At 47.4% G+C, this 24,573-nt stretch overlaps 1 protein-coding gene and 1 long non-coding RNA gene across 3 annotated transcripts in view; one reads left to right on the plus strand and one right to left on the minus strand.

Moving 5' to 3' along the window:
- Positions 1-225: 225 nt before the first annotated feature.
- RDM1 (RAD52 motif containing 1) lies at positions 226-22,958 on the plus strand. Its single transcript, XM_084615514.1, has 7 exons — positions 226-360; positions 6,236-6,415; positions 7,378-7,500; positions 8,395-8,557; positions 10,422-10,520; positions 18,522-18,610; positions 22,772-22,958. Exons 1-7 carry the CDS (start codon positions 265-267, stop codon positions 22,877-22,879), a joined length of 858 nt encoding a protein of 285 aa, XP_084471640.1. The 5' UTR covers positions 226-264; the 3' UTR covers positions 22,880-22,958.
- Positions 5,900-24,573, minus strand: part of LOC311513592 — a 72,918-nt gene continuing 54,244 nt past the window's right edge. Inside the window, exons 4-5 of one of the 2 annotated variants that reach the window (XR_014709753.1) lie at positions 7,659-7,767; positions 5,900-6,009 (exon numbers count right to left, since the gene is read on the minus strand). This is a non-coding gene — a long non-coding RNA (uncharacterized lncRNA). Of the gene's footprint in view, positions 6,010-7,658; positions 7,768-8,564; positions 9,797-24,573 lie in introns of those variants that run through there. The other variant, XR_014709754.1, reaches the window with a different exon arrangement.

Here is a 24,573-nt window from a genome sequence, read left to right on the forward strand (position 1 = left end):
GGCTTAGGCCGGGAGGGGGCGGGGCCAGGCGGGGTCGAGGGTGGGGCGGGGGCCAGGTGGGGTTGGGGGCGGGGCTTAGGCCGGGCGGGGGCGGGGCCAGGCGGGGTCGAGGGTGGGGCGGGGCTTAGGCCGGGAGGGGGCGGGGCCAAGCGGGGTCGAGGGCGGGGCGGGGCGGGGCCAGGCGGGGTCGAGGGTGGGGCGGGGCTTAGGCCGGGCGGGGGCGGGGCGGGCCGGGCCGCGCCGCGGGTGCTGCTGGCGGCCCGCATGGCGCTGGCGGGCGGCCCCGAGGTGCTGGGCTTCCGGGTGCCTGCGGAGAGCGGCCAGGCCCTGCTGGTCTGGGGGCTGGAGGAGGGGGCGGAGGTGAGGCCCGGCCCGGCCCGGCCCGCTGGACCCAGGGGAATCCCGCTCCGTGCGCCCGACTGGCCGTGGGCCCCCCCCCGGTCACTGCTGGAGTCGCTAAGGCCAGGGGGGATCGGGGCTGGGGCAGGGGTGGGGGTGCGAGCTCTGGGGTGGGCCGGGGATGAGGGGTTCGGGGGGTAGGAGGGGGCTCTAGGTGGGGTTCGGGGGGTAGGAGGGGGATCAGGGCTGGGGCAGGGGGTTGGGTTGTGGGGGGGCTGTTGCGGGCTCTGGCTGAGGCAGGGGGGTAGGGAGGGGGTGAGGGCTCTGGCTGGGGTCCGAGCTCTGGTGGGGAGCCAGGGATGAGGGGTTCGGGGGGTAGGAGGGGGCTCTAGGTGGGGTTCGGGGGGTAGGAGGGGGATCAGGGCTGGGGCAGGGGGTTGGGTTGTGGGGGGGCTGTTGCGGGCTCTGGCTGAGGCAGGGGGGTAGGGAGGGGGTGAGGGCTCTGGCTGGGGTCCGAGCTCTGGTGGGGAGCCAGGGATGAGGGGTTCGGGGGGTAGGAGGGGGCTCTAGGTGGGGTTTGGGGGGTAGGAGGGGGATCAGGGCTGGGGCAGGGGGTTGGGTTGTGGGGGGGCTGTTGCGGGCTCTGGCTGAGGCAGGGGGGTAGGGTGGGGGTGAGGGCTCTGGCTGGGGTCCGAGCTCTGGGGTGGGCCAGGGAGGAGGGGTTCAGGGGGTAGGAGGGGGATCAGGGCTGGGGCAGGGGGTTGAGGATGTGTGAGGGGGGGTATGGGCTCTGGGCTAGTGGTTGCAGAAATGAGGGGTTCAGGGTGGGGGGGGTCTCTGGGCTTGGGCAGGAGGTTGGGATGCAGGGGGAGGAACGAGGGCTCCAGCTGGGAGTGCAGATTCTGGGGGCGGGCCAGAAATGAGGGGTACAGGGGGGGTGGGGGGGTATCAAGGCTGGGGCAGGGGGTTGGGATGGTGGGGGTGAGGGCTCTGACTGGGGGTGCAGGCCCTGGGGTGGGGCTGGGTATTAGGGGTTTGGGGCATAGGAGAATGCTCTGGGCTGGGACTGAGGGGTTGGGAGGGGGAGTGCAGGCTTCGGGAGGTGCTTATCTCAGGCAACTCCCAGAAGCAGTGGCATGTTCCCCCTCCAGCTCCTACATGGAGGCATGGCCAGGTGGTTCTGTGCACTGCCCTGTCCTCAGGTGCCACCCCCACAGCTCTCATTGGCCACGGTTCCTGGCCAGTGGGATCCGCGGAGCTGGCGCTTGGGGTGCGGGCATCGTGTGGAGCCCCTTGGCTGCCCCTACGCCTAGGAGTTGGAGGGGGCACCTGCTGCTGCTGCTTATGGGAGCTATGGCAGGCAGGGAGCCTGCCTTAGCCCTGCTAAGCCTCCGACCAGACTTTTAACAGCCTGGTCAGCAGTGCTGGCCAGAGCCACCAGATTCCCTTCTCGACTAGGCATTCCGGTTGAAAATCGAACACGTGGCAACCCTAGTTTTACACTGGTCTCTCAATGTTATAGGTGACAATTTCCTAAATCAAAAAGTGTTGTTGTACGTGATGCAAGAGAATACATTAGACCTCGTCATGACACACAGGAATTAATCACAGAACTAAAAATTAATAGTAACTTAGGTACAAGTGATCAAATGTGACTTGACCACATTTGTATTGTGCAAACAGAATGAAGGCCAGATAAGGCGCTTTAAATGGGCCATTTTCACAAAGCTGAAAACAGTTATGAGCCAGATCATCTGGGAGGAAGAATTTAATCAGAAAAATGTGAATGATAATTGGGAATTGAATTCTTTAAGAATGCTTTACTACCTGCCCTAAAAGCCACAATCAAGGAAGTAGGACATAATTGGTTTTGGTTTAGAGGGGAAGTAAAGGCAGCTATTATATATAAATGGAAGAAAAGGGAGGTTGATAGTAATGAATATGAATCATCATACAAGAAGGATGTGGATAAATTGGAGAGAGTCCAGCGAAGGGCAACAAAAATGATTAGGGGTCTAGAACACATGAGTTATGAGGAGAGGCTGAGGGAGCTGGGATTGTTTAGCCTGCAGAAGAGAAGAATGAGGGGGGATTTGATAGCTGCTTTCAACGACCTGAAAGGGGGTTCCAAAGAGGATGGTTCTAGACTGTTCTCAATGGTAGCAGATGACAGAACGAGGAGTAATGGTCTCAAGTTGCAGTGGGGGAGGTTTAGGTTGGATATTAGGAAAAACTTTTTCACTAAGAGGGTGGTGAAACACTGGAATGCGTTACCTAGGGAGGTGGTAGAATCTCCTTCCTTAGAGGTTTTTAAGGTCAGGCTTGACAAAGCCCTGGCTGGGATGATTTAACTGGGAATTGGTCCTGCTTCGAGCAGGGGGTTGGACTAGATGACCTTCTGGGGTCCCTTCCAACCCTGATATTCTATGATTCTATGATATACCAGGAGTTGTAGAAAATTAGTAGGGGAGCAAAGGGGACAGAACGAGAAATCTACAACCAGCAGAGTTCAGGACACTAAGGAGGAATATTTTTAAGTATATTAGAAACAAAAAGAATCTTAATAATGGTATTAGGCCATGACTAGATGGCAATAGTAGAATTCTCAATAGTAATACAGAAAAAGCAGAAATATTAGATAAATAGTTCTGTTCTATGTGCGGGGGGGAACAGATGATGGCGTCATGTCATATGATAATACTCTTCCCATTCTACTTGTATCTCAGGAGGGTATTAAACAGCAGCCACTAAAGTTCGACATTTTTAAATAAGTCCATATAACTTGTTCCAAGAGTGTGTTGGTTTTGCCTTTTTTAAATCTGGCTGATGACCTGATGGACAGTTAATGTTGATTTTCAATAGTCTTGAGACACTGGGGAAATTCCAGAAGACTGGAAGAAAGCTAATGTTGCACTAATATTTGTAACGGTTAAATGGGAAGACCTGGATAATTATAGGCTTGTCAATCTGAAACTGATCCCGGGCAAGATAATGGAGAGGCTGATATGGGATTTGATTAATAAAGAATTAATGGAGGGTAATAGGATTAATACCAATCAACGTGGGTTTCTGGAAAATAGATACTGTCATACTAAACTTGATAACACTTTTTTTTTTTTAAATGAGATTACAAGTTTGGTTGACAAAATTTGGTTGAAGGCATTTGACTTGGAGGCATAGTGCATTTTGATAATTTTATAAAAAGAACAGGAGGACTTGTGGCACCTTAGAACTAACCAATTTATTTGAGCGTAAGCTTTCGTGACTTACAGCTCACTTCATCGGATGCAGCCTAGAGCTCCCTCCTACACCCCAAACCCCTCATCCCTGGCCCCGATGAAGTGAGCTGTAGCTCACGAAAGCTTATGCTCAAATAAATTGGTTAGTCTCTAAGGTGCCACAAGTCCTCCTGTTCTTTTTGCGAATACAGATTAACACGGCTGCTACTCTGAAACCTGATAATTTTATATCATTCTATTTTTTAACATAAAACACTTGTGACAGGATCCCCAGGGTGCAGCCTGGAACTGTGGGACTGCTGTGCCCCCTTAACTCTCTCCAGCCTGGGCTGTCTCTCACAATGCCTTGCTAGTGACCAGCGGCAAACCCCTTCAGGTGCTGTGATCACTCAGCACAACCGCATGTGGAGCCCCACTCCCAGCTAGAAAGTGGCAGTGTAGACAAGGCCTCAGTTGCTTGCAGTGTAGGTGGGGGCAGGAGAACTCTCCAGTATGTGTCCACTCTATCTGTTTTATACCCTCGGTCCACGTGCTTGGAAAACACAAGTCCAGGCATGTCTGGGGGCATTGCTCAAGGCTTGTCTGTACTGCCAATTTACAGCGCTGCAGCTGTCTCTCTCAGGGGTGTGAAAAAACACTCCCCCTGAGCGCAGCAAGTTTCAGCGCTGTGAAGACAGTGCACCAGCACTGGGAGCTGCACTCGCGGCGCTGGGAGCTATGCCCCTCTTGGAGGTGGTTTTTTAGAACTCTCTCCCACTGCTGCGCCGCGACCACACAAGGCATGTTAAAGCGCTGCCAGTGTAGACTAGCCCTCGGTCTCCAGGCAGTGTTGAGTAATTCCCCTGGTGTGGCCTTGTGCAGCTGAGTCGCTGACTTGTAGCTCCCTTGCTGTGCAATGGTTGTTGATGGGTTGTTTGAAGCCCCGCCCAGATGTTGGTTATTTTCCTTGCTGTTGCCTCTGGGGAGATAATATCTGGCTGATTCCCCAACTTATATCATGTTTTAGTGACGACCATACAACACATTTCTCATGACTTCATATGCATTAATGATATGCATGTGTGGATAGAGAAGAGACTTTCAGCAGGTCATAACCTTTCCCTGATACCTTACAAGGTATGCTTTATATGTAAGATAACGATTATATAAAAATGAGGAATATGGGGGTTACAGGATGCTCCCCCAAGGTATAGAATGTCACAACACTCCAAATAGATTAAAAACTGTCTAACTGATAAGTCTCAATGTAATTATAAATGGGGAATCATCATTGATCAGGTATGTTTATAGTGGAGTCCTGCAGGGAATAGTTCTCAGCTATTTAACATTATTATCAAGAAGAAGAAACAAAATCCTCATTGATAAAAGTTTGCAGATGACACAAAAATCGGGGGAGAGGTAAATAATGACAAGAACAGGTCACTGATACAGAGTGATCTGGATCACTTGGTAAGCTGGGCACAATGTAAATATATACCTATAGAAACAAAGCCTGTAGGCCATGCTTACAGGATGGGGGGCTCTAACCTGGGAAGCAGGGACTGTGATACAGATCTGGGGGCCATGGTGGATAATCAACTGAACACCAACTCCCAGTGCTAATGTGATCCTTGGATGAATAAATGGGGATCTCTTGTGGCCACAGTCTCCAGCAGGGGTTGAGCCTTGTCCCCTCTGAGGAGACAAACACTGGAGGAGCAAGTAGCCAGTGAGTTTCCCCATCTTCCTAGGGGTGGTGGGGGTCAGGCTCCAGCCACAGGGCTTCAGCCTCCATCTCCAGGTTCTGGGGTCTGTCTCCGGGCTCAGGGCTTCTGGCTTTGTCCCCGAGCCGCACAGCGGTGGCTTCAGCTCCTGCCAACGTAGCTACCGCCGCTCATTGGGGGTGGTTTAATTATGCCACCGGGAGACCTTACAGCAGTGCAGCTTCAGCCGTACAGCTCTGCCGCTGTACGATCTGTAGCGTAGCCGTAGCCCTAGTAGCTAGCTGGGTGGCTGGGAAAAGTGATATTAGCATACAAGTATCACTTTTCCCAGCAGCAACTTACCAGCCAGCAAGTCTTAAAAAAAAGAAAAAGGAAAAAAAAGACGGGGGGGAGGGGGGCAAAAAAAGCGAAAGAAAAAACAACAAAAAAGACAAGAACATGCAAAGCACCTTACTTGTGTTTCTAGTCTGTTTAGGTCCAGAAAAGAATAGAAACAACTGCACATAATTTGTATTATTGAGTCTGCAAAAAAAAAATACAAGGATCTGGACATGCAGCTGTGCATATTTATTGGTTTTTCCTAAAGTTAATTTAGTATTTTATGAAAAATTGTCAGAGCGGCCACCAGCAAGAATTGGTGGCTGCACTCTGAGGCCACCAAAAATTTGTTGACCACTCCTGCACTGGATGGATGTTGGGTCTGATCCAGCCTGGCAGTTCCTGTAGTCCTGTGTAAAGAGTCAGAGACAATATCTGTCCAAACCAAACACTCAAGTTATATTTTACCCATGTTAATTACTCAAGCAGTTTATTATTGTTAGAGGAAGAAACTGATTGTCGGAAAAATACTCCCTAATTAATAATCAAGGTTGTGCATAGTCCCTGTTCACAGTGCTTCTTGGCTGCTGCTCTATCTCCTTAGCACTGATCTTCGTTTTCCTCTTTTTTCCTCAGCATTCCCTGTTTTCAGCATTTTCTGAGTTTGGGTTGCTGTATTCAGTTCGAGTTCACAGAAATGCTGCAGTTGCGGGGCCTGGGTATTATGCTCTGGTCAAGTTCTATTCAGCTAGAGATGCCAGCAGAGCCCAGCGCGCATGCCACAGGCAAAGATTATTTCAGAAATCTCCCTTAAAGGTAAGTGAATTAAAACAAGGTGTAACTTCCAGTTATTGGCAGAGAGGTGTCTAGGAATAGGGTGGTATCCTGGATTAATCTTTAATTAGAGATTATGTCATGTAATGGAACCTCCAGGCAGATGTCCAACCAAAACTGGCAACTGCAGGGTATCCCTTTAAATAGTTTTGAACCCTCTAGTGGCACTCAGTATGTTCTGTAGTTTAGACACCACACAGAGCAGTAGTGTGTATATGTAACTAGGTGTTGCATGTTGTGTATAGTTAGTAAACATGGTTCTTTGGCCCCCCGCGATGGCCATGTGGTTCCTTCATATGTATAAAGAGCAGAACACACAACAGACTGTTACCTAATTCCAAGTCAGGACTCCTTCACGTGGTTAGTACGGTCTCTGTCGGGAAGAACGGGGAAGGGACCTAGGCTGGGGACCTGAGATGTCTGCCTTAGAGCCTAGGGTGGTGCTGGCGTAGGGAAACACAAGTAGCTGTCGAGTCTTCTCCATTTGAGGGTGGGGCTCCCAGTCCGTGAAGCCCTGAATCTCAATGGCACGTTAGGGTCTTGCTGGACCCCCACACAGATCCAGCAGTAAATCATTCCCTTTATTTCCGCTCTCTCGAGGGGTAGCTGCTGGAATGCTCAGGGGCGTCTGTTACACTAACATCCGACCGCTCCCTCCTCTAACCACTGCTTCCATGGGGTGGGGCATCATGTCTCACAACCAGGGGTGGCAAGACTGCATTTGCCACCTCCCAGAACCACTGCTGCCTCTGAGGAGGACGGGGAGTGGGGTACCATCACCCTTGTCCTCCCAGAGCTATCAATGCTGGTTCCTCAGTGGGACCCTGGAGCACTAAGGGCCTGGTCATATGGAACAGGGAGAGCAGTGCTAGGGAATACTTACAGCTCCCTGCCTGCAAAGCCAGTCTCACCTAATCCATGTAGGGCTTTTCTCCTCTGGGCAGGTTTGCATTTGCACCAGACAGAAGACCTTTAAGCAGCAAGTCCTTGCTCTGAGGAGTTACAAGTGTAAGGAATTAGCCAATTACTACCTTGGCTTCAATGGCTGGTCAAACCGTATCATTATGGTAAGAAGCCCTTCTTGTATTCTTTTGTTCCCTCCTGGTCCCTTATTCCTGATCTGGGGAGCTGATGGAGGGATTTGAAATGGGGGAGTGATTTGGTCTGATCGGGCAGTGAAGAGAGCCTTAGCAGCTGTGTTTTGGACAAAATGTCAGAGAATTACCTGGCTATTGGGTAGACTGGCCAGAAGGAGTTGCTGTACTGAGCGAGGTAATGAGCACAGAAGCTTATCCTAGCGCTGGGGCCAGACATGGAAGTACCAGATCTTCAAACTGTGGGGAAGAGAGAAGAGCCAAGATTTGGCAATACCCTGCGTGTGACACAAGCGGTCAAAGACAACTTGGAGAATTGCAAGCCTGATTATCAGAGAGGGTGGTGGCTGCTGGAGCTTCTTGAAATAAAATGCATGGCCCTCGGGGTAGAAAGATTGGACACTCCTGCTATGGCTTCACCATAGTTATTGGGCTCAGTGTTTATATCGCAGCCATCCCTTCTGGTCATAAAAATCTATTCATCTCTTTTTCCTACCATCCCTGCCCTCACCAGGTCTCACCTAACAGACATCCTCTCGTACACAGATAAAACTAGCTCCCTGAATGGACCCCATGCCATCTCTCTGGCTCCCCTCTCTCACTGCTATCTCCAACTCTTCAACCAGTTGCACTGTCACGTGGATACTAAAACACCGGTTTTAGCACCACTTCCAAAGGAAACCACTCTTGAGCCCCACATGCAGCAGCTCCCTTCCATGTATCTGAAGTATCTTTTCTCAGCCACAAAGGTTCCTGTTGCCGATCTCCTAGTCAGTGCCAACATTTATTGTCTAAGTATTGAGAAATGCACAGTAAAAGCTATGTCAAAATCCTTCTGTGATGGTTTGAAAATGCAAATCCCAACAGCTGCAGAATATTTCTGGGTTTGACCTGGAGAATGAGGAGCTGGGAGGCTTGCCAGAGAGGAGGTGCCTGAAATACCTGTGCGTTGTGGAAGTAACGCTGCCCCACCATGGGATCTACACCAGAGGACTTGGCGTTGCTGAGGCATGTGTAGAAAATGGCCGAGGTACGTTGGTAACTTTGTGATTGTTAGTGTTGATCGCTTCCATGCTGCTGGACGCTCAAAGGCACGAGAATGTTCACTGCTGTTGGACTTTCTGCAGGGGGGGCCTGTGGACTACCAGCTTGTTCAGCGAGGTGTTGGTAACAAACGTTGTGGAGTACCAAAGCTACAGGACCACCACTGTTCTCTCCTTTCCTCTCCTCCGTTTTGTGTATCTCTCTCTCTCTCTCTCTCTCTCTCGTCTCCTTTCCTTTCACATCTTTCTTTAGTGCTCATTTGCGCTCCATCACAGGCACTTTTCTCGGATGCATTATGTGTAAGGCTAAGTTTTTGTCACGGATACTTTTAGTGAAAGTCAGGGGCAGGTCATGGGCAATAGAAATTCACAGAATCCGTGACCTGTCCCTGACTTTCACTACGAATATCCCTGACAAAAGGGGTAGACAGGTTCAGCACCCACTGCTGCTGGGGCTCCTGGGTCCCCCACCACTGCAGTGCAGGGAACTCTGGGGTCCCCCGGCTTTCGGGGCTGGCTGCTTGGAGTCCACCCACCGGGGCTGGGCAGCTGTGGGGGGGTCCCCTCGACCGGCGTGGGAGCTGGGAGCTGCAAAGGCGGGGCTGGCTGGGAACTCCGGCCCTGGGGCAGAAAATGTCACAGAGGTCAATGGAAGTCACGGATTCTGTGACCTCCGTGACATAATTGTTGTACTTAAAGTACTGCAAAGGGTCTTTTCAGGAGGAATAAGGCAAAGCGCCACATTCATTGGTAGTCCGTGTATCAATCAACACTGTATCATATATTACACTCCTGCACTCTCGCACGCACGCACGCACACGCCGTCTTGTTGTTACCAACTGGTTGCTCCCCTTAATTTCACTGGCCAGGTGAGTTAGATGGGGGAGGGGTGGAGCCGGGCTTCTGCCGATCCGGATTGATGTTCCCATGTTGACAAGACAAGACCCAGGGTCCTCTGCAAGACTCCTCCGATTTATAGCAACTTCCCTCTCATGCAAATCTCTGTGTCTGTGTCAGTTGGTCCTTTGTGCTGCTACCTTCTGGGTTGTGTCCCAATGCTGTTCAAAGAGGGTGTTTTCAAAAGAAGGTGATTGCTTCTAACCCCCAAGGTCTGTATGTCTGCTCTTCTTTAGTGAAAACACTTGACGAGTTTTATTGTTCTTGGGTCTGGCTTCCATCTGCTCTCCTCTGGAGGTGCTTGCCTTCCACGCCTTACTCATTCACACCTTGTTCATTCAACAGGACAATTGATTAAAAGGGCGGAGGGGGAGGAAATCTTATTCTACTCCTAGCAAAAAGAACATTTTTTTTTTAACATTATTCCAAGGCTCAATACAAAGTTTTCTATATAAGGATCTTATACAAAGTTGTGTGAAAATAGAGGCATAATACAAAGTCATATGAAATGTATGTGAAGATGCTTAATGCAGAGATTTCTCTACATAATCGTAGCCTTAATTATGTGAAATGGGTTTGATACTCATCCAGTTCTTAGTGGACAGAGTGTCTGCATCACACATGCTAGCTGGCAGCAGGACTCCACGCTGTCAGGTTGGCTGCTATGGGCGTTAGATGTAAACTCTTTGGGGAAGGAATGGTGTGCCACTATATGTCTGTACGGTGCCTAATGCCATAGGGCCCTGATCAGGATTGAGGTTTCACGGCACTACCATGTTATAAATAATTTTAAAAGTGCTGCAATAAACAGTCTTCCTACCAGAGTAATATGAGTTACTGGGTGAGCGTCTGCTTATCAGAAGGGATTTAACTGTGCAATAAGCTCTTGCTAGTACTGTATGACCATCATGCTTTCAAATGTAATCTTTGAAAATAACACCTTTTTGGGTTTAGATCCCCTTGAGTTTGTCATGAAAACAGGAAATGTTCAGAAACTTGCAGTTGAGAAAGCTCTGTCGGCTGCATTTCAGAAGATACTTCTCATAGTTTTAGGTAAGGCATTTTTATACATTGATTATAAATATCTGGGGGTTTGGTCTGAGAATAGCTGTGTTGTAGGTTTCATGATAGTGAATATGAACTATTATAAATATATTTTCTCAAAAGTGTTGCTTAGGGTTGAAATTTTCCTTGTTTGGTCTTGGCTCAAAGTTAAATTTGTGTGTGTGTGCAAAGTTTGCAACAAATAAGTCAGCCATTTGAGTTCGCTGAGTGGAAGGAAAATATACTTGGCATATTGTAAAGGAAAAATTAGATATTTTTGGTCTATAGATAGCTGAAACCCCCAAATGTCTGAAAACCTGGAAACTTTCAAGTGCAAACCCTGCATTAATACTATATTAAGGTTGTAATTGGAACAAAAATCCAAGAGTTGAAGAAGCTAAGGCTCCAAAAGCAACGGTAACCCAGCCACACCGATACACATGATTTTTGACTACTGGCTAGCCTTCTGCCATCTCTGGCCTGCAGTGTGGTGAGTTGTGTGTTTTGTAACTGTTTTGCTCGGTGTTGTACCTGTTAACTGGGGCGCTCTCTCCCCCTTGAGCTTTAGAGTTGTAGTTACAGAACCTGGCTCCTAGCCTACATAGGAATTGTGGACACCTTCTCTCTTCTTGACCGGCTGCTCACGAACAGGGAAAAATTGGTAGGGGAAGTAGAAGTGGGTGGCAACCTGGGCAGCAGTGACCATGAGATGGTCGAGTTCAGGATCCTGACACAGGGAAGAAAGGAGAGCAGCAGAATACAGACCCTGGACTTCAGAAAAGCAGACTTTGACTCCCCCAGGGAACTGATGGGCAGGATGTCCTGGGAGGCTAATATGAGGGGGAAAGGAGTCCAGGAGAGCTGGCTGTATTTTAAAGAAGCCTTATTGAGGGCACAGGAACAAACCATCTCGATGTGCAGAAAGAATAGCAAATGTGGCAGGCAACCAGCTTGGCTTAACAGAGAAATCTTCGGTGAGCTTAAACAGAAAAAGGAAGCTTACAAGCAGTGGAAACTTGGACAGATGTCTAGGGAGGAGTATAAAAATATTGCTCGAGCATGCAGGGGTGTAATCAGGAAGACCAAAGCGCAATTGGAGTTGCAGCTAGCAAGGGATGTGAGGGGTAACAAGAAAGGATTCTACAGGTATGTTAGCAACAAGAAGATGATCAGGGAAAGTGTGGGCCCCTTACTGAATGCTGGGGGTGGGGGGAGGTGGGAGGGGCAACCTAGTGACAGATGGAAAAAGCTGAAGTACTCAGTGCTTTTTTTGTCTTGGCCTTCATAGGCAAGGTCAGCTCCCAGACTGCTGCACTGGGCAGCACAGTATGGGGAGGAGGTGAGCAACCTTCAGTGGTGAAAGAAGAGGTTAAGGACTATTTAGAAAAACTAGACATGCACAATCCATGGGGCCAGATGCTTTGCATCCAAGAGTGCTGAGGGAGTTGGTGGATGTGATTGCAGAGCCATTGGCCATTATCTTTGAAAACTCATGGTAATCGGGGGCGGTCCCGGACAATTGGAAAAAGGCTAATGTAGTGCCCATCTTTAAGAAAGGGAAGAAGGAGAATCCGGGGAAGTACAGACTAGGACTGTCAAGCAATTAAAAAGATTAATCGCGCTATTTAAAAATATTGATCGCGCGATTTAAACAATAATAGAATACCATTTATTTAAATATTTTGCGTGTTTTCTACATTTTCAAATATATTGATTTCAATTACAGCACAGAATACAAAGTGTACAGTACTCACTTTGTAGATATTTTTGATTACAAATATTTGCACTGTTAAAAACAAAAGAAATACCATTTTTCAATTCACCTAATACAAGTATTGTAGTGCAATCTCTTTATCATGAAAGTTGAACTTACAAACAGAATTATGTACAAAAAACAACTGCATTCAAAAACAAAACAATGTAAAACTTTAGAGCCTATAAGTCCGCTCAGTCCTACTTCGTGTCAGCCAATCACTCAGACAAACAAGTTTGTTTACACGTGCAGGACATAATGCTGCCCATTTCTTGTTTACAGTGTCACCTGAAAGCGAGAACAGGTGTTCGCACGGCACTGTTGTAGCCGGCGTCGCAAGTTATTTACGTGCCAGATGTGCTGAAGATTTATATGTCCCTTGATGCTTAAATCATCATTCCAAGGGGCATTCATGCTGATGACCGGTTCTGCTCAATAACAATCCAAAGCAGAGAGGACTGACACGTTCATTTTCATTATCTGAGTCAGATGCCACCAGTAAAACGTTGGTTTTCTTTTTTGGTGGTTCGGGTTCTGTAGTTTCTACATCAGAGTGCTGCTCTTTTAAGACTTCTGAAAGCATGCTCCACATCTTCTCCCTCTCAGATTTTGGAAGGCACTTCAGATTCTTAACCTTGGGTCAAGTGCTGTAGCTATCTTTTGAAATCTCACATTGGTATCTTCTTTATGCTGTGTCAAATCTGCAGTGAAAGTGTTCTTAAAACGAACAACGTGCTAGGTCATCATCCGAGACTGCTATAAGACGAAATATATGGCAGCATGCGGGTAAAACAGAGTAGGGGACATAAAATTCTCTCCCAAAGAGTTCAGCAACTAATTTAATTAACACTTTTTTTTTTTTTTTTTTACCTAACATCATCAGCATAGAAGCATGTCCTCTGGAATACCTTGCAATGCCGGCTACAAAAATACCATGGGAATGCCTGTTCTCACTTTCAGGTGACATTGTAAATAAGAAGTGGGCAACATTATCTCCTGTAAATGTAAACAAACATGTTTCTCTTAGTGTGACTGAACAAGAAGTAGAGCTGAATGGAGGCTTGGAGGCTCTAAAGTTTTACATTGTTTTGTTTTTGAGTGCGGTTATGTAACACAAAAAAAAATCTACATTTGTAAGTTGGACTTTCAAGGTAAAGAGATCACACTACAGTACTTATATTCCCCCCACCATTCCTCAGACGTTCTTGTCAACTACTGGAAATGGCCCACCTTGATTATCACTGCAAAAGGTTCCCCTCCCCCCCCCGCTGGTACTAGCTCATCTTAAGTGATCACTCTCCTTACCGTGTGTATGATAACACCCATTGTTTCATGTTCTCTGTGTATATAAATCTCCCCACTGTATTTTCCACTGAATGCATCCAATGAAGTGAGCTGTAGCTCAAGAAAGCTTATGCTCAAATAAATATTTCTTTATCATTTTACAGTGCAAATATTTGTAATAAAAAAAATACAAAGTGTACAATGCTCACTTTACATTATTATTTGTGTTGTAATTGAAATCAATATATTTTAAAATGTAGAAAAAATCCAAAAATTTTTAATAAATTTCAGTTGGTATTCTATTGTTTAACAGTGCGATTAAAACGGCGATTAATGAAGATTAACTTTTTAAAAGGCGATTAATTTTTTTGAGTTAATCACATGAGTTAACTGCAATTAATCGTCAGCCCTACTACAGCCTCACCTCAGTCCCCAGAAAAATCATGGAACAGGTCCTCAAGGAATCCATTTTGAAGCACTTGGAGGAGAGGAAGGTGATCAGGAACAGTCAACATGGTTTCACCAAGGGCAAGTCATGCCTGACTAATCTAATTGCCTTCTATATCCACTGGCTCTGTGGATATGGGGAAAGCGGTGGACGTGATATACCTTGACTTTAGCAAAGCTTTTCATACGGTCTCCCACAGTATTCTTGCCAGCAAGTTAAAGTAGTATGGGCTGGATGAATGGACTATAAGATGGATAGAAAGTTGGCTAGATCAACGGGCTCAGTGGATAGTGATCAACAGCTCGGTGTCTAGTTGGCAGCCGGTATCAAGCGGAGTTCCCCAGGGGTCGGTCCTGGGGCCAGTTTTGTTCAACATCTTCATTAATGATCTGGATGATGGGATGGATTGCACCCTCAGCAAGTTCACGGGTGACACTAATCTGTGGGAAGAGGTGGATATGCTGAAGGTAGGGATAGGATTCAGAGGGACCTAGACAAATTGGAGGATTGGGCCAAAAGAAATCTGATGAGGTTCAACAAGGACAAGTGCACAGTCCTGCACTTAGGATGGAAGAATCCCATGCACCACTACAGGCTAGGGACCGACTGACTAAGCGGCAGTTCTGCAGAAAAGGACCTGGGGATTACAGTGGACGAGAAGCTGGATATGAGTCAGCAGTGTGCCCTTGTTGCCAAGAAGGCTAACGGCATACTGGGCTGCATTAGTAGGAGCATTGCCAGCAGATCTAGGGAAGTGATTATTCCCCTCTATTTGGCACTGCTGAGGCCACATCTGGAGTATTGCATCCAGTGTTGGGGCCCCCACTACAGAAAGAATATGGACAAATTGGAGAGAGTCCAGCAGAGGATGACGAAAATGATTAGGGGTGGGGCACATGACGTATGAGGAGAGGCTGAGGGAACTGGGCTTATTTAGTCTGCAAAGAGAAGAGTGAAGGAGGATTTGATAGCAGCCTTCAACTACCTCTATATAAAAAAAGATCTCACAAAACTAAGTGATTGGGCAACAAAATGGCAAATGAAATGTAATGTGGATAAATGTAAAGTAATGCACATTGGAAAAAATAACCCCAACTATACGTACAATATGATGGGGGCTAATTTAGCTACAACTAATCAGGAAAGAGATCTTGGAGTCATCGTGGATAGTTCTCCGAAGACATCCACACAGTATGCAGCAACAGTCAGAAAAGCGAACAGGGTGTTAGGAATCATTAAAAAAGGGATAGAGAATAAGACTGAGAATATCTTATTGCCCTCCTATAAATCCATGGTACACTCACATCTTGAATACTGCATACAGATGTGGTCTCCTCATCTCAAAACAGATGTACTGGCATTAGAAAAGGTTCAGAGAAGGGCAACTAAAATGATTAGGGGTTTGGAACGGATCCCATATGAGGAGAGATTAAAGAGGCTAGGACTTTTCAGTTTGGAAAAGAGGAGACTAAGGGGAGATAAGATAGAGGTATATAAACTCATGAGTGGTGTGGAGAAAGTGAATAAGGAAAAGTTATTTACTTGTTCCCATAATATAAGAACTAGGGGCCACCAAATGAAATTAATGGGCAGCAGGTTTAAAACAAATAAAAGGACATTCTTCTTCACTCAGCGCACAGTCAACCTGTGGAACTCCTTGCCTGAGGAGGTTGTGAAGGCTAGGACTATAACAGGGTTTAAAAGAGAACTGGATAAATTCATGGAGGTTAAGTCCATTCATGGCTATTAGCCAGGATGGGTAAGGAATGGTGTCCCTAGCCTCTGTTTGTCAGAGGGTGGAGTTGGATGGCAGGAGAGAGATCACTGGATCATTACCTGTTAGGTGCCCCAGAGGGAGTGAACCTGGCATTGGCCACTGTTGGCAGACAGGATACTGGGCTGGATGAACCTTTGGTCTGACACAATATTGCCATTCTTATGTACCTGAAGGGGGGTTCCAAAGAGGATGAAGCTAGGCTGTTCTCACTGGTGGCAGATGACAGAACAAGGAGCAACGGTCTCAAATTGCAGTGGGGGAGGTCTAGGTTGGATATTAGGAAAAACTATCCCACTAGGAGGGTGGTGAAGCACGGGAATGGGTTCCCTAGGGCGGTGGTGGAATCTCCATCCTTTGAGGTTTTTAAGGCCCGGCTTGACAAAGCCCTGGCTGGGGTGATTTAGTGGGTGTTGGTCCTGCTTTGAGCAGGGGGTTGGACTAGATGACCTCCTAAGGTCTCTTCCAACCCTAATATTCTATGATTCTATGTGTTTTAGCTTAGCTATCTATTATACTTATATGGCTACCATTATCATAGTACCTGGGTCTACACTCAGAGCTAGGGCTGATATTCTGAGCTCAGGTAAACATATGGTAGGTCTCATCAAGTATAACTAGCAATGTAGCCATGGTAGTGGTCGCGGCAGCATGTGAATACGTACACCCAGCAGTTCCAGGCGGATTTATGCTCGCTGTGTTTCTGTTGCACGTGCTACCGGAGCTGCGCTGCTATTTATGCTTGTGCCAGCTTGATGAGAGCTAGCCCCAGTATGTCTACACAAGCTGGGACTCACGCCCCTAGCTCACAGTCTAGACGTAGCTGAAGGGTGAAATTTTCAGACAGACTTGGGCTGCTGAGTCACTTGGGCCCTCTTTAGAATTTTACTCAAAGGGCCTTGCCCAAGGTTGCAGGTACTCTGTGGCAGAGCGGGGAATCCAACCCAGGTTTCCTGAGTCCCAGGCTCCCTAACCCTGGGCCTTTCTTAACACATACAATAACTGCACCGTCTACAGGGAACCCAGAGAGACAGCCCAGTGTCTGTGTGCTGATACAGAAAGCCTGGCGTGACCTGTGGCGAGGCTTTTGAGATCACTCAGGTGGCCTGTGCTCTCCTCCTTCCCAGGTTTGTCATTAGGGCCAGAGCAGGGCCCTCTCTGTGTTGGGAGCTCCTCCATGGACATTCCTGAAGATGAGTGCTTTTGTCCATGAGCATTTAACTTATGCCTGTCACAAGTTGCATGGAAGGGAAGAGGGTTTGTGGAAGGGCATTTGGACCTGACTTTTGATTAACTATTGAACTGGACACACGCCCACCATCTGAACATAGGTGCCTCATAGGTGCTGATCCGTCAATACTTTGTTTAAATGAATAACTCTAAAACTTGCATTAAATATCAATTATTATTTTTTGCATTTAAGCAACAAAGTCGGTTTCCAGTCTGATGATTTTGATGGAGCAGATTTGGTGTTTAGTATTTTTCATGAGCAGAGGAATACGCAGCAATCTTTCCAGCAAACATTGATTCCCACTCTCGGGCCCTGATAAAGCAAAGCACTTAAACGTGGGCTTAAGTTCCATGAAATCAGTGAAATTTAAATATGTGCTTAAGTGCTGTGCTGAATCAGAGCCTAAATTCCCACGACTGGCTTAGACTTTTAAAATGTCATTTAGGCCATGTCTATCCTACAAAACTTGTGCCGGCATAGCTCCCTAGTGTAGACGCAGTGTATGCTGACACAGGGAGTTCTGCTGCCACGGTGACACCACTTCCCCGAGCGATGTTAGCTAAGCTGACAGAAGCACTCTTCTGTTGACATAACTGCATCTACACTGAGGGTTTTGTCAACATAGTTATGGTTGGTTTTGTGGAGTGACTTTTTTCACACTCCTAGCCGCTGTACTCATAGACCAGGTCTGAAGTGTAAATATCTGGTGGATTTCCTGCTGTCAGACCTGACACTTGTGCAGAGGCAGGTAAATAGCATCTTCTTGTTTGTTTGTACCCTGCTTTCCACAGATTCTGGCTCCTCTGCTTTTCCAGTCTCTGCTTGGCCTAGTTAAGTGCCTTTTGTTTTTCTGCCTGATCTGGAAAGCAGATGCTCTAGACCAGCGGAAGGAATGGGGTACGGAGTGTACAAAGTAATTTCACAGCCTGGCATTGTCAGACTAGGTTGTGCAAAGTGTGTTCTCAAATGGGGGGCGTGAGAAGTAGCTTCATAAATCATTGGATTCTCTTCTTAGCAGTGCTCTCAGATCTCCCATATCTCCGACTCCCCACAAAAGTCTAATCCCTTAAAACCTAATCCTGCTCCCACTGAAGTCAGCTGGAGTCTTTCCACTGATGTTAATGGAAGCAAGATTGGGTCCTTAATCCTCAATCCATATGTCAGAGCAGCACCCACAGACTCTTCCTCTTACCCTGCATGCAATGTGGCAGTTACTAGGTTTTATTTGCATCACTGTGGTCAGTTTTATCTTGCACAGTAAAGGCATTTGCATTCCTTAAAGGAACGAATGAGCTATAACCCCCATGCCTAACCCATGCCAACAATGGGAAGATAAAATTAGTACCTGCTCCATCTCTGAACTTTTTAAACTGCCTGTCCCCATGGGATTGATGCTCCTGGCTCTCCAGGCAGTTATAAAGCTCAGTTCAGTCTTGAGACAGTATGGAACCATTTTGTGGTCACTAAATCGAGTGGTAAGAAAACACCTCCTTAATTCTCATGTTGCATGCTTGTTTCAGAGAATGGTAAGGTGGCTGTTGAGTACAACTCTGCCCAAGAGGATCCCATTGACTCCCTAACAGATGAGGAGCTGAAGGGACTTATTCAGGTAAATAGAGGCTGTTTTGCCTTGCACTGGTCCACGACAGGCGAGCTCGGCACTCCACGACGAAGGAAGCAGAACGAGCAAGAGAATAGCGTCGTGCCACCTCAGCCAACACTAGGAGGGAACATAGACACCAACTTGCCCGGGCACGTCTCCTAAACCCGGCATGTGGGAACTGATTTCCAGTTTTAGTCATACTCAGATATGAGCGGCAATCATTACAAGTCCCTTTATCATGTATCTAGTAGATCCTCAAAATGCATTTCTTCATACCATGTCCTACAGTATGGTTGCAGTGCTCAATTCCTGAAATTATTCAGTATACTGAGATTTTAAAACTTTATTTTCTTGATATTATTACGCAAAATTATGTATTTTTTAAATAGCATAGGAGACACTAGGGATGCTGTGTAGAGACCATGTTCTCAGCCACACTGTAATGGCCCCAGCAGTATAACTCATGACAAAGCCAAGGCCCACGCTTCCTGTAGCATTGTGTGGGAGCAACACTCTCATTAAGGTTGAAAAGGCACTTCACTTCCAAATGAGTCTTTAGAGCGGTTTTAAAATAAACCTCTCCTTTGGGTTGCACTTCATCTACTTGCTCTGAAGCTGACAGCAAAGAGTTAACAAAGGGATCTCAGTAAACTGGGTGAATGGGCGACAACATGAAAGTGATTAAGTGCAAAGTGATGCACATTAGAAAAAATAATTCTAACTACACCTAGAGAACGATGCGGTCTAAGTTAGCTCAGGATAGATCTTGGCCTCCTGTGGATGGTTCTCTGAAATATCTGCTCAATGTGCAGCAGCTGTCAGAAAAGCGAACAATGTTAGGAGCCATTAGGAAAGGGATCGATAATAGAAAATATCATCATACAACTAGATAAATCCATGGTGCACCTAAAACTTGAGTCCTGCTTGCAGTTCTGGTCACCCCATCTCAAAAGATATTGGAAACGGTGCACACAAGGGCGACAACATGATTAAGGGGGTGGAACAGCTTCTGCACCCCGAGACATTAAGGCTGGGACTGTTCAGTTGAGAAAAGGTGACGAGGGGGAGGATAAGACAGAGGCGCACAAATTCGTGACTGGTGTGAAGAACGTGACTAGGGGCGTGTTATTTACCCCTTCACATAATGCAAGACCTAGTGGTCACCTTGTGAAATTAGAAGGCTTCCAGTTTAATACAAACATAAGGAAGTTCTTCTTCACGCAACGTACCATCAACCTGTAGAACTTATTGCCAGGGAATGTGTGAAAGCCAAAAGCATAACTAGGTTGAAAAAAGAATTAAGTAAGTTCAGGTTCCTCAATGGCTACTGGCCAAGATGGTTAAGGATGCGACCCTGTGTGCTGGGTGTCCCTAAACCACCAACTGCCAAATCTGGGACTGGACCACTGGGGATGGATCACTGGAAAATTGTCCCATTCTGTTCATTCCCTCTGAAGCATCTGGCACAAGCCACTGTCAGAAGACCGTATACTAGGCTAGATGGACCATTGGTCTGAGGCAGTCTGGCTGTTCTTATGTTCTCTAAGCTCAAAGGTGATTACTTGTAGAGGGTTGAAAGCTGTTAATTGTGAGTTATGTTATCATAAAAAGGAAATCTTTTCAATGTAAAAAAAATCATAATTCTTATGCTGGACTTAAAAAGAGCTGAACTTTTAAATTCAAACTTTACATGTAGGCTTGAATAAGGAATAGTCGCCTTGCTTAATCTGAAAGCAGTGGGACTTGCTGGGGATATTCACCGGATCTGTGACAACACAGTCATCCCACAGCACATCTGGGCATTGTGCAGCACCCCAGCAGTGTGGGTAGAGGAAATGTCTCAGTGAACCTCCTGATGCATTAGTCCTCTTAAGGTGCACGTAGGCAAAGCAGTGTTTTCATAATTACAACATTCAAACATGGTTTGTTTTAGTTCTGGATCTAATATATTTACAGTGCGAAGTGCTGTGGAATTGCCTTAGGTTATTTTTTATCCTTTTTGTTAAAGAAAGATATGGATCTTCTGCTATGTAGAGCTATTTTGTTCTCCATTTAAATCTTCCTTTCCATTGCCCCTTCCGTCTGAGTATATCAAAGGGCTTCAAAGCACCCAGAGTAATTGGTGTACTCATAGTCAATGGGAAGTTTGTGGTAAAGCAAAGAAACAAAACCTAAATCTGATCTGTCCTGTGCTTTAACCACAAAATTGTCTTCCTCCCTTGGTGGCTTGTGGAATTTGAACTAATAACATCTCTCAGGGCTTGTCTTCACTACCGGGGTAAGTCGACCTAAGTTACACTACTCCAGCTACTCTGGAGCACTTAGAGGAGAGGAAAGTGATCAGGAACAGTCAGCATGGATTCACCAAGGGCAAGTCATACCTGACTCATCTAATTGCCTTCTATGACAAGATAACTGGCTCTGTGGATGAGGGGAAAGCAGTGGACGTGTTGTTCCTTGACTTTAGCAAAGCTTTTGACACGGTTTCCCACGGTATTCTTGCCAGCAAGTTAAAGTAGTATGGGCTGGATGAATGGACTGTAAGGTGGATAGAAAGCTGGCTAGATTGTTGGGCTCAACGGGTAGCGATCAATGGCTCCATGTCAAGTTGGCAGCCGGTATCAAGCGGAGTGCCCCAAGGGTCGGTCCTCGGGCCAGTTTTGTTCAATATCTTCGTTAATGATCTGGAGGATGGTGTGGATTGCACCCTCAGCAAGTCTGCAAATGACACTAAACTGGGAGGAGAGGTAGATACGCTGGAGGGTAGGGATAGGATACAGAGGGCCCTAGACAAATTAGAGGATTGGGCCCAAAGAAATCTGATGAGGTTCAACAAGGACAAGTGCAGAGTCCTGCACTTAGGACGGAAGAATCCCATGCACTGCTACAGACTAGGGACCGAATGGCTCGGCAGCTGTTCTGCAGAAAAGGACCTAGGGGTTACAGTGGACAAGAAGCTGGATATGAGTCAACAGTGTGCCCTTGTTGCCAAGAAGGCCAATGGCATTTTGGGATGTATAAGTAGGGGCATTGCCAGCAGATCGAGGGACGTGATAGTTCCCCTCTATTCGACATTGGTGAGGCCTCATCTGGAGTACTGTGTCCAGTTTTGGGCCCCACACTACAAGAAGGATGTGAAAAAATTGGAAAGCATCCAGCGAAGGGCAACAAAATTGATTAGGGGACTGGAACACATGACTTATGAGGAGAGGCTGAGGGAACTGGGATTATTTAGTCTTCAGAAGAGAAGAATGAGAGGGGATTTGATAGCTGCTTTCAACTACCTGAAAGGGGGTTCCAAAGAGGATGGCTCTAGACTGTTCTCAATGGTAGCAGATGACAGGAAAGGAGTAATGGTCTCAAGTTGCAGTGGGGGAGCTTTAGGTTGGATATTAGGAAAACCGTTTTTACTAGGAGGGTCGTAAAGCACTGAAATGGGTTACCTCGAGAGGTGGTGGAATCTCTTTCCTTAGAGGTTTTTAAGGTCAGGCTTGACAAAGCCCTGGCTGGGATGATTTAATTGGGGATTGGTCCTGCTTTGAGCAGGGAGTTGGACTAGATGACCTCCTGAGGTCCCTTCCAATCCTGATATTCTATGATTCTATGTGAATAACGTAGCTGAATTCGACATAGCTTAAGTCAATTTACCCTGGTGTCTTAACTGCGCTGTGTCAATGGGAGCCACTCTCTGTTCGTCTTCCTTTACCCTTCTTGGAGGTGGAATACCGGGGTCCACCAGAGAGCGCTCTGCAGTCAATTTAGTGGGACTTCACTAGACCCATTAAATCGACACCCGGCTGCATCAATTCCCCCATAGAGAAGACAAGCCCTCACTCTCAACACACAAACCACTGAGACCAGTGAGCCAGCTACTCATGATAAACTTGAAAGGGGCAGCTTGGGAGGAGAGAGATTCCTTTTGTTTCATTGGCTTGTGGCGCTGGTAAGTCAGAGAAATTAGCAGAGATGCTAGCTACCCAGAATGGGAGAGCCGATAGTTGACAGGTTCCCAGTCCAATGTTTTTGCACTGACATGATTCAAGACAGGGAAGTGTTTTCCTAAAATGTGATTAAAATACAATGGTTCATTCTGCATTTCCAGGAAATGGTAAAGAAGGTTGAACTATGGTGCTGAGTAGAAAATACACTCTTAATTTCTCTTTCCAGGTCAATGACTTGTCCTTGGAGCAGCTGAACCTTGAAGAAGAAGAAGAATTTTTGTCTGATTTCAGTTTTGATGAAGAGCACCTGCTGGAGGGGAGACAATCTAATTAGTGTGGTTTAAAGTATTCTGGGAGTTTTATTTCAAATTGTTGCTCAGGAATGAAAGCATAAAGTTTTGACATTGCGCATGCTAAGTGTTTTAGATGCTTTATTTCTTTGGATTATAAAGTGATGGAAATAAATGATTAATCTATTTTTACTAAAATAAAGGTAGACAAACATAGCTAAGGATCGCCCAGTTCATTCCTTCCTTCATGGGCCCTGAGAACACCAGGATTGCCTGCGTTGCCTTCAGCTTGGGCATAACACTTGCAGCTCTGCATTAAGATAGATTATAATCAAATTTCATGCTGCAGGGTTTCAGCAGGTCAACCTGTGGGGGTCAGGAAGATATTTTTCCTCTCGGTGTACAATTGGCCAGGTGTAGTCTCTGAGAGAGCAGCAACAGGTGAATGCCCTGCCACAGGAGACCTTAAGTAGCTGCAGAATTTACACACACAGACACCTGTTTGCTCACCTAAGAAACATTTCTTTAACTCTCATGTAACCTACCAAGCCAGTCAGTTGCGAGATAAAAGCGGTTTTTCTATGTGCCCTTTCCTTCTTCGTATTAACCTGCCATAGTGCCAAACAAAGGCCCTTTTTTGCTTAGAAAGTGCAAATTTTGCATTACATTGACATTAAACTGCAGCATGAGGCTTCTTGTTTTAACAGATTCCCTAAATCATAGAAGTGTAAGACTGGAAGGGACCTCAAGAGGTCATCTCGTCCAGGACCCTGCACTCATGGCAGGACTAAGTATTATCTAGACCAGGGGTCCGCAACCTATGGCACACATGCCAAAGATGGCACGCAAGCCGATTTTTTTTTTTAATGGAATGCTGCTGTCTGCTGGGTCCTAGCCGCTGGACCCGCTCAGCCCGCTGCCGATCCCAGGCCAGCAACGGGCTGAGCGAGGCCGGCGGCTGGGACCCTGGCAGGCAGCAGCGTGCCATTAAAAATCCTGCCCGCCCCGGCCCGCTCCTTTCCACCCCCACCCCTCCGTGTGGGGGCAGGGTGAAGAAGCTTGGTCCTGCTGGCTGCTGCTGCAGGGCAGGCGAGCTCCCACCTCCCCCATCTCTTCCCCCAGCATGCTGGGGTCCTGCCCCTCCTCCTCTCCCTCCCTGCCGCTGATTAGCTGATGGCCCTTGCCAGGGAGGGGGAGAAGCGGGGCTGCAGCCCACTAGCTGCTCCAGGGAGGAGGTGGAGACAAGGTGGGGATGGGGTCTTGGGGAAGGGGGATGGAATCAGGGCATATCCCCTCCAGGCCCCTGCCGTGAGCAATTCTGGGCAGGGGGCTGGGAGCACCCCCACTACCCCAGACCACCCCCCCAGCCCTCTGCCCTGACCTCTGCACCCCCTTCACATACCCCCAGCCCTCTGCCCTAATCCCCGCACCCCCCCACACACACCCCAGCCTCCTGTCCTGACCCCTGCATCCTCCCATGACCCCAGCCCTGACTCCAGCACCCCCCTCACATGCCCCCAGCCCTCTGCCCTGACTCTTGCACCCCCCACATTCCCACCCCCACCCTGAGCACCAAACGGGAGCTCCTGCACCCCCCTCCCTCCCCACATTCCCACGTGCACCCTCGCACCAAATGGGAGCTGCCCAGGTAAGCACTCCACACCCAAACCTCCTGCCCCAACCCCGAGCCCCCTCCCTCATTCTAGCTCCTGGCCAGACCCTGCACCCCAACCCCCAG

This window comes from Lepidochelys olivacea (assembly GCF_965140295.1).
Source record: "Lepidochelys olivacea isolate rLepOli2 genome assembly, chromosome: 27".
In the NCBI taxonomy this organism is placed as follows: Eukaryota; Metazoa; Chordata; order Testudines; family Cheloniidae; genus Lepidochelys; species Lepidochelys olivacea.

Bases quoted from the DNA above. Each gene is read 5' to 3' on its own strand.
- RDM1 (XM_084615514.1), top strand. From the start codon at position 265: ATGGCGCTGGCGGGCGGCCCCGAGGTGCTGGGCTTCCGGGTGCCTGCG. The intron at 361-6,235 runs GTGAGGCCCGGC...TTTTTTCCTCAG, and splicing joins GGCTGGAGGAGGGGGCGGAG to CATTCCCTGTTTTCAGCATT. The intron at 18,611-22,771 runs GTAAATAGAGGC...TTCTCTTTCCAG, and splicing joins AGCTGAAGGGACTTATTCAG to GTCAATGACTTGTCCTTGGA.